This window comes from Opisthocomus hoazin, chromosome 6, assembly GCF_030867145.1.
Source record: "Opisthocomus hoazin isolate bOpiHoa1 chromosome 6, bOpiHoa1.hap1, whole genome shotgun sequence".
Classification (NCBI taxonomy): Eukaryota; Metazoa; Chordata; class Aves; order Opisthocomiformes; family Opisthocomidae; genus Opisthocomus; species Opisthocomus hoazin.
This window is the reverse complement of record NC_134419.1, coordinates 80,130,839-80,150,721: the sequence shown is the minus strand read 5'-3', so window position 1 is coordinate 80,150,721 and position 19,883 is coordinate 80,130,839. Positions and strand designations below refer to the sequence as shown.

The following is a 19,883-nucleotide window of genomic DNA, read 5'->3' as shown; positions in this document are numbered from 1 at the left end:
ACGTGGCTCCTGGGGCCCTGGGCCCCCCTGAAGCTTTTCAGCATCTTCGGGGAACTGGGGTGAGCCTGGAGCCGTCGGGGCGGGGTGGGGGCTTCAGGCATCGCCCCTCGAAGCCGAGCTGCCCGCCCCAAGCCCTGACCTAGATGGGAGCGCAGCCTCCGCCGTCACCTCCCATCACTGCCGCTGAGATGGTGACTAACGAGGGTAACAACCCGTAAGGCTGGGTTTTAACCCTTTCCCTTCGCTTTCCTTCACGGTTTTACAGTGCAAACAGACCCACACGCAGGGCAAAGCTGGGTTTCTGGCACCAGCATCCCCCTCGCGAGGTGTAAGTGCAGAGTGCCAGGGGCTCTTGCAGCACGATTAGACTTACCCTTCTTTCTTTAATGGAACTCCGACACAGATACGCCATAAACTATTTCTGCTACAGGACAAAGCAGTGTTGATCCTCTGACACTTAATAGCAGGGTTTTTAAAAGCTGCTTCCTTCCACTACAAACGCTTTGTGACAAACCCTTTCAGAAATAAACTGGATACTATTCATTTTACACACGCACACACATATATGTATCTGTGCGTAGAAGAAGTCTGTAGTATTTTCTTTTCATGTTGGATTTTGAAGCAGTGTGTAACAGAGAATGGGAAGGAGATTTATAATCTAAAATATCTGATGCCTCTTACAGCATCCAAAAAGTAGCACTGACAGCCTGGCTTTGGTTCTCGTACTCCCACCAGAACAGGTCACATTAAATTCATCTATCTTAATCATGCATTGTTTTTAGAATAATTCTGCGCTGAAAACCGTTTGTTTTGCCCTTTAGAAACCTGCTTTACATTAGTTGCTGGTGTCATCCCCTAATTCCTAGGGGTATTTTGTCTGGGTGAACACAGGCTGCCCCTCTCCTGCACGACGCTCGTGCGGGTGCTGCCCCAGGCCCTGGCAGTGACCGTGCAGTGCGGCCGAGGCCGGGGGAGCGCGTACGGGCGCGGGGCTGCTGCTCGCCGGAGACCTCCCCACGCCCGTGCACGGTCCCCGGTGCTGGTGTCCAGCCCGACCCCTGGGGCCAGCGAGGCTCTGGGGGGGGGACACTCAAGCACGGCCGGGTCCTCCCCAGGCACTGTCCCCTTGCCCCTTACCCGCGGCTGATGACCACAGTTCTTCAGCTTTTGGAAAATATGGTTGATAGCTATAAAATATATTTACAAGTTGTGCTATATATATTAGTCAATATCCCTATTTGTTACATACCCAGAAAACACAAACAGCATCAATTTGTTCTCCAACTAAAGAAAAGAATTTAAAATATTTGTCTTCTATATTTGCAATAATGTGGATTTTAAACGCATTACTTAACCCTTGCAGAAATCTCTAGTTGCAGTGTATCAGCAGTAAGTTTCTGGCCAGACTCCCCTGTGCAGCACACGCAGCCACCTGCTGCGGCGGCTGGAGGGGCTGGAGAGGAGATACAGCCTTTAGCTGGGCGCGTCTCCACGGGCAGCTGGGGGTCGGGAATTTCATATTTGGGAGACTCCTGTGAAAACTGCAGATGAGGAAGCCACTCAGCTCTACTCAAATACTTAGTAATGGGGTTTTTTGTATGTTCAGAACTAATCTGCAGGAAACGGAGCCTTTGGGTGCGGCCGAGGCAGTGCCAGGGCCAGGCACGCCGGCCGTGGCAGCCGGGGGCTGAGCTCCGGCATCCAGCCCTGGCCAGAGCCGGTGGCCAGCAGTATTGCAGCGGCCCTTCCGCTGCGCTGGGAGAACACGCGCTCCGCTGCTAAGCTCACGGCCAAACCTTCCCTACTGTTTGAAAATCATAATTAAACAACCAAGCAGGGAATAGAAAGATCCACCTGGTTCACCTGCTCTGGACTGCATGGGCTGTGAAGTGCAATGGAAGCGAATCATTGAAACGGCTCTGAGAGACAGCAGAATAATAACAACGCGCCAGCCTGTCACGAACCGGGCTGCTCACCAGCAATATTTCTTACTATAGATCACCAGGTCACAGAGGGGAGATCAGCTGCGGCGGTAATCCATGGCATTTAAAAAGGAAGGGTTTCAGAGCAGTGGGGAACCTAGTCAAGCCGTAAATGAGGAGCTAGTGCAGAAAACGCGGGCTGACACCCCGTCCGTCGCTCGGGCTGCTCCTGGGGGAAAGGCAGCCCAAGGGCGAGACGTCAGCCGCGATCTCTGCCCTGACGAGGAACCCTGGCTCCTCTGGGTTGAAGGCAGCCGCTCAGTCTTAGTGAAACACCCTTCTCTTTCCTAGATGACCTTTTCACAGCAGTTTTTAGGAAACATAGCTACAATTAACACTCTCATAAATCTGTTAAATCGTAAATTTACAGCTTTTAGGATTCTAGAGTCACTCGCTTGGTACAATTAGCGTAGGTTGAAAAGGTTGTTCTGATTTGAGGATGTGTGAATATTTCACAGTCCTCTTACCTTCCTGACCATCACAGCATTGCTAACGCAGGCTGCTGTCTCCTTGACAGCCGTTCCGACATTCATTTCATCAATTTGTCGTATCCCTAGGGTATGTTCTTGTTTATAACAAGAAGGAAACCGGCCATTGGGGCAATCTGTCTTTAGAAGAAGCTGTTGACAGTACAAAATTTCCTACGTCTGCCTTTACAGATCTGCGTAAGGCCGTTACAAGTCTTAGTTTCTCGGACACGTTCTCCTTTCCCAGGGGAGGTTTATCTGGGATTTCTAACGACCCAGGCGTGCAGGCACATCCGCCGTGCGTATCAGCCCCTCTGCATCCACGCGCTGAAGACCGTCTGCATCCACGCAGCAGACGTGGAGGGCTTGGGACGCGCAGGGCTGCAGGCACACCCGAGGCTGGCTTCGGGGCTGGCCTCGCAAGCTGGGCACAACACGCGGGTGAGGGAGGCCCTCGCATTCCTGCTGCTCTGCAGCAGATGGGAGGTGCGAGGAGACATCCTGCTCCCCTGGAGTCAGCAGAAAAATTCCCTTTGGTTTTAGCGGAGTACGGTAACACCCAAACCCTAACAGCAGCAGAGTTTCATGGAGGAAGCAGAGCACCATCCCACCTACGTGTGGCCACCCTCACATTACCCTCTCCAGCGCAGTCAGTCTGGAGCCGTCCTGCATCCGACCCACCCCCCCGCCAGCCTGTCCCCTCTCTGCCATGAGCCCAGCACCATGAGCCCAGCACCCCGACCCCAGCTCTGCAGGCAGCGGGGCAGCTGGGCGGGCACACACACGATGCTGCTGTGTCTGTACAAAACCAGACTGAAATCAGAAAACCACAAGTTTAAACCTCAGCAACACAGCATCCTGACAGCTAATAACGCTAAACAGTAAGTCAAATATTCATTATTCTCACCTAATTATCTAACCAAAATCTTTGGAATTGTGACTCTTCCCAAAACGTCTCAAAACCAAATCTTCACAATACATTCTTATGCTGCTAAATATGCGTATTCTAATCGCATCAGAAGGGACACGTTATGTCCAGGACATGACGCTGTCAAACAGTTGTACCACTTTTCCAGGCCTATTATGTGAAATCTCTATGCACAAAGAGCACGAATTCACAAAAAGTTGTGCCTAACAGCACTGTGAACTAGTCATAAAAAATTACGTTTAAACTAGCTAATTTCCATTTACGCCTAAAATTTGATTCCCCAGATAAATATTTAAGTGTTTTGTTGTGCATCTTCCCTCTCTCTCAGAAGTGAAAGGATGCGGTCCCTGACAGGAACCAGGAAAAGGTTCCTGCTAATTTATGCTAGAGTACGCTCGCAAATATATATTTGTTCTTCCTTTGCTATTATGCACAACTTCCCCAAAGGATTTGACTACTGCAAGCCGTGCAAATTAATGCTATGCATATATAAATGTATCTGTATGTATGTGTAGGGGGGGTGTACAAAAACATATTAATTTACAAATACAATGTGTTTTTTTAGAAAAAAGTTCACTTTATAATAGATTTTCCAGCTAATTAATTCTTCGGGCTAATGGTGAGTTTGGTACATTATACAAATCGGTGTTCTGGTTATTTACAAGAACTCAGCAGGAATAAAACTAAGGGCAAGAACACTTCAGACTTAATGACAACTGAAGCTGCTGTGCCCGCGAGGAGTTTGGAAAATGAATGATTAAATGAATCATTATCTTTAAAAGCAGCTCCGTGGACCAGGCTTTTACAATGCAAACCTCAGCTCTGTACCGAGTTCGCTGAACGCGTATTTCCGTTATAATTACTGACTTGTTGGTTTTTCCGAAGAAGAACCCTACATGGCTGAGATGATCCAGATGTGAAACCAGCAGGCAGTGGAGCGTGTCCGGCCGTGAGGCACGCCAGGAGACGGTCTGTTCAGGTAGAGATGGCTCTGTGGGATTTGGTCCGAACTCCAGGCTCTGCCGGGAGCGTGTCTGCAATTCCCTTTCTGAGAGCAAGGTACGGGATGGCAGCTCCTGAGGTTCCGAGGGGAAAGCAGACACGACACAGGGTTGCTGCTGCTGGGCCCGGATTTACAGGACGTTTACACTCTGAGAAAGCTCCTCCCCACTGCTCCCAGATGTAAGAACACCCGTACTCATTATGCTGTATATCAGATACCCCTCCCACAAAATGGGAACCTGGGCTTCTTGATCATACAGAGGATAACGTAACGAAATGTCCCCCAGGTCCTAACCTGCCCAGGACGCTGCCGCTACAAAACAGATGTTCTACTCGGCAGGAAAATCTCAGCAGCTCTGCTTCCAGTTGTTTTCCTGTGGGAGTCAGCAAACAGCAAACAGCAGCCTCTCCATAAACTGAGACCTCTCCACGGCCGAAGAGCTTTCCCAGATGCGCCCGGGATCTGCGCTGTGCCGGAGCTGCGCTTACGCACCAGCGACAGCGTTATTCCTGCCCGAGGACCTCCATCTCACCTCATCTGTAAATTCAGACTGACACTGTCATTTCTCTGCATTTCAGTTTGCAACAACCCCTGAAGCATCAAAGCAGAAATACTGTGCAACAAGACACCCTACGCTTTTACACAAATTGACGATTATTAATCTGCCGGAAACCACGTTATTATTACTGAGCCGAATTCTGCTCTTTACAGAGTTCAAGAAAGTTACACAAGATTCAGGTCGCAGTAAAAAGGAGCAGCTTTGACTCCCTTCCTCTGTATCTTCCCCTGAACGCCGTTTGCTCAGGGGCAGTCTTCCCGACGGCTTGGATTTCCCCGACGCAGTTCACTTCAAACAAAGGTGGTTTGGGTCATCCTGCACAGCAAAGTCTTGCCAATTAGTATTCTAATAACATAGCTCATTAGCCTTATCTCCGTACCCCTGTGAAGAAAGCCATTTACAACCCCTATCAAAATTCATGAATATATCTATACAGAAGGCAGTGGCTAGAACATCACAGGAAAATGTCAGCTCCAGTAGCTCATCGTGTCCCCTGTGGATCGTTTCGGGAAAAATGTGCTGTTGCCCTTAAAAACACCCAACTAGGGCACCCCAGTAAAAAAGCAATTTGATTACAGGAGAAATTTAAACCAAATACAAACCAAAGAGGTTCACACGGAGGGATCCAGCACGGTCAGAGCAGAAGGTGACCCCGGCGGGGTGTGGGTGCTCGCTGGGGGAACTGCCACCCGCCCTGCTGCAGCGCGCGCTCGCACCCACTGCCCGCAGTTAAATAAAAAGATCAGACTCAGAAGATTTGAAATTGGTGTTTCTAATTGCTGCCTACCATAGGAAACACACTGTATATTCTTAATTAAAAATGTTAAGGCCACTTCTAAAAAGAATTTGTACAGATGTGAGAAATAGCAGGGCTAGAGGATCTGCAAACAGATGGGTTGCTCTCTGAGCACACTGTCCCCGATGAGCCTGAAGCTGGTTTACTGCTGGTCAGCATCCCTGGCAGTTCTGGGGGTGAAGCATCTCCCCGCGCCCCTGGAGCACGTGCTGCTCCACAGGCGCCAGTCAAACACGGCAGCCCTCTTCTAGACAGAGCTCTGCTCTCCATCCTTCTATCACTGAAAAAATGTAAATAATCTTCTTCTAATATTACTACTTTCAATGTTGTAATTAAGATTGTAATTACAGTACTATCTTCTATTACCAACAGGAAACCTTTACAGCCATGAATCACACTGGGTCACACCCGGATGCGATCCTTCTTCACAGAGGGAATATCTCTTTGTACGGGTGAGCACAGGAGCTGTTTCGGTCCCTCAGATTTTATCTGTGTCAGTCTTCAGTCCAGGTTAACATAAGGTAACCTGTATTTATCAGAAAGAATTTATTAACAACAGATGTTGTGTGGTCGTGATGGGCCTTTTCCGCCAGCGCACGCACTTACAGACTCCTGCAAGGACCAGTCTCCAAGCCCTCCATTTTACAGACGTGTATATGCACACACACACAACGTGTATCCTATTTGGTAAAACTTTTTAGCTTGTAAAGGGAATAATTACATCAATACACTGGAAACCACAACCTTACAGCCCACTCTGTATTTGGATGGTTTTTCTCCCTCAAACAGCTGTTGCCAGCAAGAGCAGAGGGGTAACTGCCTGCGCTGTACAAGCCCCTGTAATTTCTGCTACAAAGTGCTGCCCAAGCCGACCACGGAGAAATCTGCTCTGTGACCACCCCAGCGCGGCAGAGCTGGCTGCAGGCAACAGCATCAGGCTGGAGCCTGCCCTTCGTGTTCATATTTCAGCCCCAAGCAGAGCCGGGGGTGAGCGAGACTTTGGGTCTGTTTGTCTGTCCGTTCCCTGAAGCAACGGCGATGTGGGAGAGGTAGGGAAGGACTGAAACTCCCTCTTCCAGGGGCACAGCTCCCTGGCGGGCTGGGGAAGGGGGACTCATCCCCACCAGCCTCCCACGCTGTTCAGGTCCTGGGGGTGCCCCCCCCGCCGCACTGCTGGCCCTGGCAGCCTTTGGGACCAGGGGGGTCCCCCGAGCGATGGGGGCATGGCCCGGCCAGCAGCCCGCTCCGCGGCGTGGCGGATGGGATGGGGCCGCAGACGGAGGGGTGCACGCAGCTCGCGGGGGCGAGCGGAGCAGGACAGCAAGCTCACGGACAGCAAGAAAATCGGGGACAGGGAACATTACCTTCTGAAACCCAACAGCATCACGTCCTGAGCAATTCCAGCCCTGGGGACAGGTCTCCCTTGGATGACACGCAGGGTCGTAGGGGTTTGCACCTGAAGCCAGAAAGCCTTTTGGCCAGATAGGTGAAATGTGAATTTGATGCTGGGATGTAACTCCCAATGTTCGTTTCGGATTTGACTGAACATATGCTTAGACACGTACCGCTGAATTCCTGAAGCGCGTGCATTCAAGTACAACCTTGTGCACCACGGACAGATTTTCCTTGTGCAAACCTGGACTTCAGCATGTTTCAGATGTTATTTCTTTTGCATAAACAAGTATCAAACAGAGTTATAATAAATGTTGGGCTTTTTAACCAAACTAAGATAATGGGGGAAAAAAAAAAAAATTTGGATGCTCAAGCCCCTTCTATAAATGTAAAAGCATCAAGAAAAATATCTTTTAGTTTAACTAACAACTTATTTATTTGGAAATATGCGAGCGCTACCTATCCCTGGGAGTCTCCAATCTCCAACGTGACTTAAACACACACTAAAAATCAACTCGGAGAACTGCCTAAAGCGGCTTCCTAAAACTGCTGACGACACAAACTGAGTCGTCAGCAGTTTTGGGCACAAACTGAGGCACAGGAAGTTCCGTCTGAACATGAGGAAGAACTTCTTCCCTCTGAGGGTGACGGAGCCCTGGAACAGGCTGCCCAGGGAGGTTGTGGAGTCTCCTTCTCTGGAGATATTCAAGACCCGCCTGGACAAGGTCCTGTGCAGCCTGCTCTGGGTGACCCTGCTTGGGCAGGGGGGTTGGACTAGATGACCCACAGAGGTCCCTTCCAACCCCTACTATTCTGTGATTCTGTGATTCTGTGATTCTGTGACACCAAAGCAGCCGGTAAAGCGGCAGCTCATGGCCTCGCCGTGCAGGGGATTTCGCGGTTCCCCTGCCGCATCAGCCTTGGCTGGCAGTCCCCCGAGGGGCTTCTCCACTCAGGGAGCTGCGCAGACCCGCGGAGAGTCTGTAGGTCTGTCCATCCCCTGGGCGGGCACCGTGCGGGGTGGTTGCCTCAGCGAGCAGCACGGAAGGCAAATCATTTCTAAGACTCCCTGTACGCATCCCTCTGCGTGTAGACATCCTGTGACTGATTTAAAAAGCAGCAATCCCATCTAGAGAAACACCTTAAGATCTGGGAGATGTTCAAACGCAGATTTGATGGACATTCTGCTTAGAAAAACTATGGGGGGGGGAGAAGAAAACTGATGGGACAGAGTACAGAGAGACAATTCCTCCTCCAAAGCAGAAGCAAGTCCTGTGAGAAGTATTAGCTGGAAGAGGTGTAACGTTCACACGGGCTGGGACAGCCCCAGCAAAACCGAAAACAGAAACGGGCTCGAAGCACCTTCAGGAGCGCTCCGATGCGCCGGTCGCTTGGCCTGCTGGCTGAGCCGTCCTGAGCATTAGCCACAGGAGTGACTGGAAAACAACAGTTCCATGCCAGGTTGTTATTTTGTGGAGATCTGAGTATCAACCCTCATTTGGGGGGAGAGAGAACGGAGTCCAGCAAGCACTGTTCTTTCTGGGCGTGACAAGCTCCCCAGGCTGTGGTAGCAGCGATTTCTCGTCAGCCATCTAGCCGGGTTCTGGTCCCCCGCCTAACAGCCCTGTATTCGTAAATATTCTTGAAAAAAGACAGCTTCAGGCAGTGCTAGGGCGACCACTGCTACCATCCCCATCAAGTTTACCAGCCAAGTAACTCATTAACAGAGTAAATTAGAAAAAAAGTAAGCGTGAATTAAAATACTTTTCTGAATACTATTTTTCAACCCAAAATGAAAATGATTTTCATCTATTGCATTTAAAATCTACATTTTTGAAGTAGCATGACTGCTTGCTATCCATAGAAATTTGACAGTGCACTTCATTACCTACCTAGTACTTTTTTGTTAAGAGTGACCACTGGTCTAAAGAAATAAAGTTAGCATTCATATTTATGTCATACTGAAATCAATACCTAATTTACTACAGTAAAAGCGGGATAAATAAATAAAGTTTATGTAAAGACTTTGGTAATTTCAAAATTTTCTTTGCATTATCATCCAAAACATTTTAACTCGAGCAAGAAGGACCAACAGCCACGCAAAGGAAGTTACACAGTATATATAATTGCACAATAAATTGTTTGCAGTTAGCCAGTCTTACCTGCCAGGAGCTCCGGTTTTGCTTCCTGCCTCGTGCTTCCAAGGGACGGGCAGCTCCCCCCGCACCCTGCGCCTCGGGGACCCTGGTGACACCGCAGCCGTGGGAAGCTCCGGACGGGAGCTTGTTCTTGCCCTTCCTCCACAGCCCCAGGTTTGTGTGCTCGGCTGCAGCTCCCGTTTGGCGACTCGCGCTGGTGGGATTTCGTCCAGATTTTCCCTCCTTTGCCTGTTTTTCTAGAGGATCCGTTTTTCCTTCTTGGCTCCTGTGCCAGCCTCCTGGGCTCGGCCCCGCGGCACTTGTGCCTCAAGGTGATAAACTCTCCTGTTCCCTTGTGCCACCTCCTCCAGCCCAGAGTGTGCCCATCAGGGAAAACGTGTTGTCATTCCCTCTTTTCCAGATCGAACTTTTTGTTGGGACAATGTTAAGTCTTTTGTCATCATTTAGGGGCAGCAAACTATAAATTATTGTGCCATTTTTCTCGTCATGCTGTTGGCCACGGTCTACTGAAAACGTCCTCAAAAATTGTAACTTGATTTCTTGCAGGGTTCAAACATAGCTTCACATTTTTCCCTAAAACTGGGCTTGTGGGATATTCAGCCAACCATTGGACACACCCAGTGTTACGAAGAAATACCTTGGAACAAACCACTTCATTTTCATTCACATTTATCTCTTTGTGAGTTACTCCTCTGGAACCCTTGCTAAAATCTTCTTTCAAAACCGATTTTTGAATAACTATGAATAACAAATATAAATGTGTGACATATAAAACAGGACACGGTCACTTCTACAGAGAAGCAATTTACTACCTGCTTAGCAGGGAACCAAAATATATCCAGTCTATCTGAATTAGTATACTGCTCCTTACGTAAAGCTGAGAGCTATTTCAAGCAGCAGAGCCAGGACTCCGGGAAGGAGCCAGTGGCTGTAGGAGAGGGAGGGGGTTTTTGGCTTTCCTCTTTGTCGACTTCGTGCTAGCTTTTCAAACTGCTCGCTCAGAGGTTTCAGTGGTGCCGCCGCCGCCTGTGCAGACATTTGCACATACCCTAGTTCAGTTTGAGTCTGAAAGGGTCGGAAAGATTGCATCTTCCATCGCCAGTAGCAAAATATGAGAGATACTTGGGGTTTTTGAAATGGCAATGTCTCTTTTTCTGTCTCGGTCATCAGTGCTGTCTTCCTGTTAATAACAGTAGAAGCAATTCTAGCTTCCTCAGCAGGCTGAAACAAGAAAAAGATATAAAAACATGGATCAAAAAACAGTGTATCTGGGCAAAAATAACATGCGTGAAATTTCTGTAAGGTTTATATTTATAACTATCTGCTGGAATTGTACAACTGATAGAAAAGGATTTGTGTTGTGTTCTGTTGACTTTGATGACTGACAGGGAAGGTGCCCCTCCATGCCAGCTGTGACGCGGTAACTTCTGGAAGCACAAACAGATTGGCATTTCATCTCCTACTCACACGGGAAAAAAGGCAGGCCTGGGCAATACCTATTGCCCTAAGGCATGATGCTGGGAGAAACACACATTTATAAGTGACATTTCCCCCCCCTAAACCATTCTGGTTTTTTAGCCTCAAGACAGGACAAGCTAATGCGAGGTGTTTCACAGCTCCAGCTGTGAGCGTGTCAGACCGCCCAGCCGTGCCAGAAGGAGCAGTGGCTTTAGAGACCTCCATTTTCAGGTTATCTGGGGCACCCAGGAGACCCCCCCAACACTGCTGAAGCCTGAGCAGCAAGGGGAAGGCTCTGATGCTTTACAAGAAGAAGAGGGGAGACCAGAGGCGATCTGAGGGCTTACCTTTCGCATGTGGCCTGAAGGACTATGACCAAAGAATGAAAGCTAAAGAGAAAAATAAAAACAAAAATAAAAACTGAAAAGGGGAGGGAGGAGAGGAAAAAATGGAAGAGAAGAAAGAGAATAAGAGTTTACAGTGTGTTTAGCTGAGAAATAAGCTGTGGTTACAGACAGAGTGCAACAAAACTCTCATTTGAAAAGAAATATAAAGTATGAAGTAAGCTCCGAGGGCTCGGGCTCAGCTCAGCTCAGCCAGAGCCCAGCAACCCTTGGACTCAGGAGAGTCGCCTCCTGCCCCAGCGGAGCCCAGCTCAGTTGCAGCCAAGGGCTCAGGAAAAACGGGGAGGAAAAAAGAATAGCTGAATTCTTCTGATATTTCAAAAAAAATCCCCAGACCCAGAGTGCTAACGTTTGGGTTTAGTTTCAGGTGAAAGTCCAGTTCAGTCCCTGTTGTACCTGAACAAGCTCTCTCATCTATTTCTCTAGAAATAGATGGCTTCAGACAAGGGTAATTTTAGAGTAAAATTCAACAGTTATGGCTTGACAGGAGGAGGCTCGATGACATCAACGACGGTGACAGTGACTGCTGGGGTGGCAGGTTAGGAAAGGGGAGGAGAGGGAGGCTCCTCGTTCCAGTGCAGCTGCACACGCCAGTGCTGGAGACAGGAGGGAGGGAGGGAAAGCAGATCCCTGGCTCCTTCCCCGGAGCACATGCGAGACCTCATCCCCCTGCCAGCCAGCAGCTCTCCCTCACGCCCTTCCTGGGGCCGACGGGCCCCTCCACCCCTGCCAAGTCCTGTGTTTCGGGTTTTACGGAAGGATAACAGAAGGAAAGACTCAGTTTAACCTGGCAACCTTTCCTTCTCAGGGGCACTAATGCAAATGCAAAATGGTTTCCTGGAGCGCTCTCACATTAGCTCACTGCACTGACAAACACAAACTATTTTTTAAGATTGTTTTCTTAACCAAGGTGAAATGAATATATGGTCATGTGCACATACAATAACTGTTTCATCTGCATTACCTTACCTTTTCCTCTAACTCTTTTATTTGTCTTTTTTGGCCTTCAATTCTTTCTTCTAGCTCTTTAATTCTCTGTCAGATTTCAAATAAAAAAATATTTATTAACCAACCAAATACAGATGTACCCAGAAGACGCATTATTTCTGGAGATATAAATTGTATGTGCTGTGCTTCTAAAAAAACTAAATGGCGTTTTAAGCTGTAGACGAGTCCTTCGTGAATGTCACAGTGCGTGACAGATCAACGAAAATCAAAATGCTGTGTTTGCAGGGATCACCCAAGGCAAATCGAAATCTGGCCCCCGGACCAGCCAGTTCTGGTACAGCTCTGTGAGGAGAGGCTGGTGCTCGCAAACTCATTACGTTTCCATGGGAGGGACCGTCCCGCCCCGAATCCTGCCGTGGCCGTGCACCGGCACCTACCTGCTGTGCGTGCTGAATGAGCTCCATCCTTTCTCGCAGGATTTGGGCGTCCCTCTCCCGGAGCTCGCTCATCACCTGCCGCTTCCATTGCTCTACGGCGCTCTTCAGTTTCTCTTTCTCCTCTTCTGAAAGAAGTTCGGAAATTTTGGCTCCAGCTTCTTGCTGCAGGGCATCATAGAGCATGGCTTCTAATTCCAGAATTTGCTAATCAAAAACAATATAAGGCTGTCAGCTTGACCTTGTCTCTGGTTGCATGAGGATTTTGTGAGGAACTGAAAATCCTACCCTGGTAAGGCAACGGGAGAGACAGAGGGGTTGTGCACTGAGCATCCCACGTAAGACAGCGCAGAAAACTCGGTCCAGGGGGAAAATGCTTCAGGCTGCTTCTGCGCTGTGGGGCTGTGAGCAGCACTGCAGCTGGGACGGCCCCTGGGCCCAGCCTACTCTGCCTCCCAAAAATGTACGGGTCCCAACCTCTCCGTTCTGGAGATGGGGAGATGGCCGTGGGGAGAAAAGGCAAAAAGAAAAAAAGAAAAGGAAAGGGAAAAGAGAAAAAGGAAAGAGGTTCATAAAAGACTTATTTGTGAATTACAGATATTTTTAAAACGTAATGTTCAGTCTTTCAGGCCACCCTTCCCAGCCATTCTGTTCGCAGCAGCAGAGGTCATACTTCTGCCAGAAATGAAGGACTCCCTGTTGTGTGCTCGCAGCATTTCCTACCAGCTAGCTTAAATGCTCCGTGTGAAGGTGTTCCCTGCACTTCCTCTGGCAGGCCTGTCAGCTCCAAGAGGCTTTATGCTCCAGAAAAATGTATCTGGTAGCTGGGCTCTGTTCCTGCAGTCTTGGACTGCAGAGCCTTTACTTCACTGCATCAGAAAACGTCTCCTGCACAAAGACAGATTTACTGAGATACAGAAGCGTGTAGGAAACGGACTGGCAAAGACTCCCCAGGGTCGCCACGCCTGGTACCCTCCTAGAGCAGGTGACCTCACCAGACAATGTCTTCTGCTTCAAAGTCCAAGAGGAATGCTATTCCTTCACGCAAGCCAAAACCAAGACAAAATCTTTTTCAGCAAGTTTGATACAGAGCAAGAGACAAAGCAGCAAATGATGGCACCTTTGCACACCCTCTCCAAAGCTGGTGGTGCCTCGCAGAGCTCTCTGTGGCTTCAGGAGAAGAGGAACGCAGCAACAGTGCAGCCTGAACCTGTAAACAGGCTGTTTGAAAATGCCATGGATGTCTGTTGTGATAATTCAGCTCCGTTCAAAATGGACCAGTTGTTCCAGCTGAGGCTGTTGGTGCCGTTTTCTCACTGTGTCTCAGCAGAGTCGGGACAGAACAGAAGCATTTACAAAGACAACATCACTGCAGGAGTCACGGATACGGATGATACCTGAAAGATGGCAACCATGGTATCTCTGTGGGGAAGGTCAGATCAGATCTCAGAAGAAGATTCTGCTTTCACTTTTAAAAATAACGCCAACATCCTTGCTAGCTGTAACTGTCTCAACAAAACGCTGTTATTTGAGACACGCATTTCTGCTGGGCCCCAGACCTTTCCACAGCCGTTACCCCTCTCTGGTTACACTGACTCGTGAAGGAAGACGAGCGGGGGGAAATTCACCGTCTCCAGAGCAGCAGCAGTGGCAGGAGTCTCTGTGTGAGCCAAGTGCTTCTTGGAGCAAAATCCCCCGCCAGCAACCAAACGGAGTGAAAACCGTGCAAAAAGCTTAGCAGCTACAGCTGGTAATCTTGTTGGCTGCAGCTAGCGGGGGAAGATTAGCGGCTCCTCATCTCAAGGGGCACAAAGGAAACATGGAAGTGAGACAAATTATAGAAATAAAAAGAGCTTTTGCCACTCAGATTTTGGGGCAGAACAAAGCTTGCTTGCTGCTTTCAGGCTGCATTTGTGCCCCGGAGTAAAGCCCGTCGCTCTGCCTGGGGACACTCGCGTGACGCATTCAAAGGAAAATACAAATAACCCTCAGCTACTTCTGCATGGGCTGCAACATGTTCATTACACTCGTTCCTTCTCCATGGGCAGCAGAGCCAAGCAGCAGGTAGTAGTTGTTGTCAGGACCTTTCAGATCCTTCGTTGCTGGGAATTTGGGATCCCGGAACTGGAGATCCATCTCATGGATGGAGAGCGAGTGGCTGGCCATAGCCGCAGGGGTGCCACGTAATGCCCTAATCGACAGCCACAGCTCCGTGTCTGAGCTCTCCTGCAGACTCCATAATGTTTCCAGGACTTTCAAGTGAAGCCATATGATTTTTTCCCACCCCGCTGCTGTTGCAAGTTTCCGCATACTCAGATTTATGGATCTGTTTCAGAACTCACCCAAGACCCAGAAGTTCACCTCTCTCAGGGCTTATCTTTGAAGATGAATCCCACAGGCTCAGCCTTTGGCTGCACCAAACTGCTTCTCAGAGCAGCTCCAGGCTGCAGGAGATAATCTGGCGCTAAGGCTGAGACTGCAGGTACGAGGGGCTTGTGTAATTTCCAGAGTTTCCACTCTGCATAGACCGTGGTTCCAGACAGCTCAGCATTTGGCAGAATCAGTCTTAAAAATCGTCCTTACAGGAACAGAAAGTGTGCTGAGTAAAAGCTCCCCCAAATGGTCTGAGATACAAATAGACAGTGGGTATGACAGAGAGGCATAAATACTCATTGCATCTCAGAAAGTGTAACTGTGCTCAAGATTTAAATGCAACTGAAAAATGAGATAAATTGATATGAAAATCTATGCATTTATGTCTTTCCTGAGCATATATTGAACTTTTCTCTAACTGAAGGAAACAAGACAGCTGATGACTGAAGAAATGGGTTAGGATTAGCTAATGAGGAACCCAATCTAAAAGCAGTTTCATTTCAAATTTACAGAATCACATAATGCCTCCAGCTTTTTCAGCTACAGAGGCTGCAATCTAAGATCTAAGGAAATGTCTAGGTCAAGATTTGTGTTGTGGAAGGAAAAGAGAAATTACTGAAAACATTATTTTCTTCTCAGTCATTTACCAAAACCTCTGCTAAATTGCCATTTGTGTTTTATTAAAACAGTATTTAGGTCCTAACCCTGCAAGGACCATGCAAACACAAGGAACTTGGTTCCTAGGGAACTCACTGTTAGCCCAGGGTATAGTTTGTTTAAAATTCAGCCTGTTCAGTTCTCGGGTCACTCCACGAACAGAGTTTTTCTACAGAGAACAGACTACACATATTGCACAAGGTAAGTTAATCAAGATTGCGTCCTTCAGTCAAGTCTGGTTTCCCTCACCTTGTGAGCCTGGTCCAAGGACTGTTTCCTGAAGTCGAGCTCATCGTCCAGGTAGCCCTTCTGCTTGCTGAACAGCTCCTGGGGCCAGAAGCAAGGGGCAGTCAGTGCAACGGCCGCGGCCCTAACGCGCCTGCCCCTCCTGCTTCCTCTCCGCTGGCTCGCTCCCCTCGTCTCTCCCTACCTTTTCGTTCTCCAGATCCAGCATCTTCTGCTGCAGCGCAGCCTCCGTCACTTCTATCTGCTGTAGCCACTGTGCACGAAAACAGAGATCAGGTGCTTAAGCCTAAAGAGCAGAGGCAGCACGCCTGCGTATTCAGCTTTCACTGTGACTCCGGGGTGAGTCAGCACACACTGCAAGTACTTATTTAATTCACTAAATAGAAGAGGAAAACCCAACTGTACTATTACATATTTTCTTTTATATAAATCAGTGACGGAAAAAAGCATTTAAAAGCCTAGACATTTACCTTCTAGCATCATTTTGCAAATTAAGTAACATTTTAAAATACGCAATGTCTGTCTGTATTGCCTGCATGTTAGTGTCTGTTTTGGCGAAAACTAGTGCAAGAGTAATTCCACATAAAAACTCAGGGCATTTTGTGATGAAACTATCATTTACATCACCAGTGTCTTCAAGTGAGCTATTCTGGGGGGGTCAGATGCTTTCATGACACACATTTACTGATGAGTGATGCAGTTTTTATTACCTTTTCAGCCAACGTGAGAACTGTCCTTGCTTGTATAACAACTACTTGCTCTTCATTGGTCAGATTCTGCACCAAAAGCAGAATACAATTACAACAAATCCCAGTGTCTTGCTATTAATCCACTATTTGGGCCACTGCTGTATTAAATAAATATGAAATTAAATAATAAACTAAGGCAAAGAAAATTAGTATTGTAATGTAACGTCGTTGTAAAAACAATAGTAACTATTCATGCTGAATTGTTATCATACATACAGTTAATTCTTCTAAAATACTCACATTTAACCAAAAAAAAAAAGGTGTTGACACTGGATCTATTTTTCCCCAAAAGGGAATAAACACACAGTTACACAAGACACGATCAAGCTTAGCATGATGTGCCATTAAGAAAAGAGATGTAATCTTAAGTCCTCTGTATTTCATTATATGCACGCTAGGTTAACACACTCTCCTTATTTTGCAGGGCCAAGTCCTGATTTTGGAAAACATTTGTTAAGATGTTAGCTATGCAATCCATGTTTTGTTGTTTTTTTTTTTTAAAGAATGTATTGAAGCTATGTTCTGCATTGCATCCCAAAACTCTGACCACACCTACAGTACGAGAAGTGAATCCTTCCAGCTTGGGCTCCGTATTTTTTCAGCTCCAGAGCGTCATTAGATATCATTCCCACACAGTGATTAGGAAGTCGATGAGGGTGACTATGGTGATCTCAATTTAAGACACGAGGCTGGGGACAATGAAAGTGCTACCTGGCAGAGATGGGAGCAGACCTTTCCTGAGGACCCCTGAGAATTGTCTCTTCCATAAATGTTTTTTTTTTTTTAAACAAGCTACATTACCTTAGACATACAAACATCCACACAGAACATTAACAGTGCTCTTCCCTGTTCTGTGAGTTACCCCCGACCTGGCTCCCCTGTCCGGGGGGCAGCGGAGGCATCTGTGATCCACAGCCCCTCTCTGTGCCTGTCCCCAGCGACCCTGCAGCACCCTCCGGCCGCTGCTTCTGCTCTGCTCCCAGAGCTGCTCTCGGAAGGGTTTGCCTTATCAAAGCAATGTTTAACTCATGCCAGTTCAGAGGGAAGCAGACAGAAGCTGCCAGGGGGGCTTTATTGAAACGCAAGTGAGAAAATGCACAGAAAAGGACAGAATCACTTGCACACAGGCAGTGCACATTGCTAGACAACATTACTACAGGGATTAATAGATTAATGGGTATTATCTTTCTAGACACCAGCAGGGTCAGTCTTAGCTTACTGGTGATTAAACTTGTGCGTATCCTTTTTTTATTCTTTGCACACAAAAGATTTTAGGACCCTTCATATTCCTGCCAGTGTGAATATCATTAACTGCAACAGTGGTGAAGATTATTAATTGCTTCAGTGTGTTTCAGTTCCTCCACTGCCTCCTGGCTTGACTTTGTGGGGCAGGCCGTGGAGACATCAGAGACTGGGGACAGTGGAGACGTGATGGCCCAGCTGGTCTAGCTGGGGAGGTGGATGAGGGTTCCCTTCCAGGCTGCCCCTTAGCCCTGGGGACGGCGGTTTTGCTGGTATTCAAGCTGCAGAGGCATGGGGGAGAGCTGGGCCAGCTCAGGTGAGGAGCCGTGAGAACAGTGGGGAGCTTTCTCTGGGCCCGATGTCGGTGGTGGGGTCTCCCAGGGCCAAAGGCTCTGCGAGACCCCGGGCTAGAGAGGGGCTCTGCTCTTCTCTGCCCCTCACAGCCACAGAGGCTCTGGGGCTCTGCTGACAGCTACGGGACAGGAAAACAATATAGAAGGGCATATAACTCCTCTATACACATCACTATATGTGTACTTATCCGCTTCCATTTGCTAAAGGAGAAACACTTTCAAAGTTCTTATTCACTTCTTCTTTTCATGCTGCTGTTGTAACTTTCTGTTTAATATCATGGTTACTACCAAAGGTTTATGGGTTATTAGACAAAATAAAAACAGACAGCTGCTAAAATGCGAAAGCAAAGCAAATGCAGAGTAAGCAAATAAAGAAACCATGTGTGAACAGTGGCCAGAAAAAACAAACATCAAAGTTTCAAATGATTTTCCAAACCATTGGAAAATTAAAGGCAATATTGTGACATCAAGATCCTGCATGGCACTCATCAGAATGCTATTAACGAAACCTTAAAAAGCCAGAAAACGCTTAGCTCGTAGCCCAGTACTTTGGCCACAGGGAGGACAGGCTGTGCAGCAGCAAACCAAGAAGGCTTTGCTAACTTAACATGAGGACAAACATTTCCCAAAGCATGCACAATTTATTAAAGGAACATACACTTACGGCGTTATCCCCTAAAATGTCCAGTTTTTTCATCAGCTCTGCTACTACTATGTCCTAACAAGAGAGAAATGGAAAACCAGGAGTCAGAACGGAGCGTCTGATTTTATTTAAGGAAAGGAAAATACGAAACCAGAATCCCTTACTGTTACACCTTCTGCCTCGCAGTAGACTTGGAGAGGGCTTTTCCCCTCTGTAAAAGGACCGTGGTGGAAGGTGATGGCCGGCGACCGTCTTTCTCTCTCCTGAAACGACATTAATTGCGTGGTTACCCGCTATGGCGTGTCACAAATGACAGCTTCACCGAGAACTTGATAAATACGGTTTGAAGGAGGCCGACTCTAACTGAACACACTGCAAAGCAACGCTGTCGTGGAGTGGCTTTATTTTGGGTGCCGCGAGCACAGAACCCCCTCCTCCTGCATCCTGTGGCTCTTTACACCAGCAGCAGGACCCAGAGCCGTTTCTCTGGCCAGAGCACATGCTTTGGCGATGGCACCTCGGGCTGGCGGGGAAGGCCTCCACCTCACTGCGAAGCAGGGCGGACGCACATATTAAGAGCGCTAATATTTTCCCACCATGCTTCTTCACTGGGCACCAGTCATGACCACTTGCCTATTACTTTGACTACATAATATATTTGAACAAAACTATACACTTATACCTAGTATAATATAGACAGCATTTACATTTTTCTTGTAAGTGGTTGCTTTGTTAACCTCTCTTTGGAGAACTTCAAAAACGGTTTCCAAGAGCTTATAGATTCTGTTTATACAGGTTAATGATGTAGAAAACAGAAGGCTCAGTGGAGTTACTACAGTGGTCTAGGCCCCACGCTTCCTTCTCTGCAGGATTAGCATGAGGTGAGACACAGCAATGATTTTTGGCAATGAAAATAAAGGTCCTTTTTCTTTCCTGTATATGATCCACTCTGGTTTTATCTCTTTGCATTTTCAGAACATATGGAGTATAGCAAAATTTATATATGCATCACTAGCCAATCTTCTGGGTCTCAAAATTACTTAAGCAGCAAGACTGCCAGAAAAACCCATCAAGAACATCGGTATTGATC

The 19,883-nt window shown here is 47.7% G+C and overlaps 1 protein-coding gene across 45 annotated transcripts in view; it reads right to left on the bottom strand.

The window, feature by feature from the left end:
• Positions 1-19,883, bottom strand: part of JAKMIP3 (Janus kinase and microtubule interacting protein 3) — a 97,320-nt gene that overhangs the window by 6,414 nt on the left and 71,023 nt on the right. For 17 of the 45 annotated variants that reach the window (XM_075423953.1, XM_075423949.1, XM_075423947.1 and 14 more), the window contains 9 exons: positions 18,958-19,056; positions 18,809-18,868; positions 16,517-16,582; positions 15,991-16,059; positions 15,810-15,887; positions 12,534-12,737; positions 12,118-12,183; positions 11,092-11,133; positions 9,290-10,507 (listed from right to left, as the gene is read on the bottom strand). In XM_075423953.1, the coding sequence (XP_075280068.1) occupies positions 10,154-10,507; positions 11,092-11,133; positions 12,118-12,183; positions 12,534-12,737; positions 15,810-15,887; positions 15,991-16,059; positions 16,517-16,582; positions 18,809-18,868; positions 18,958-19,056 (1,038 nt within the window). In that variant the 3' untranslated portion in view covers positions 9,290-10,153. The other 28 variants (XM_075423975.1, XM_075423977.1, XM_075423976.1 and 25 more) reach the window with 13 other exon arrangements.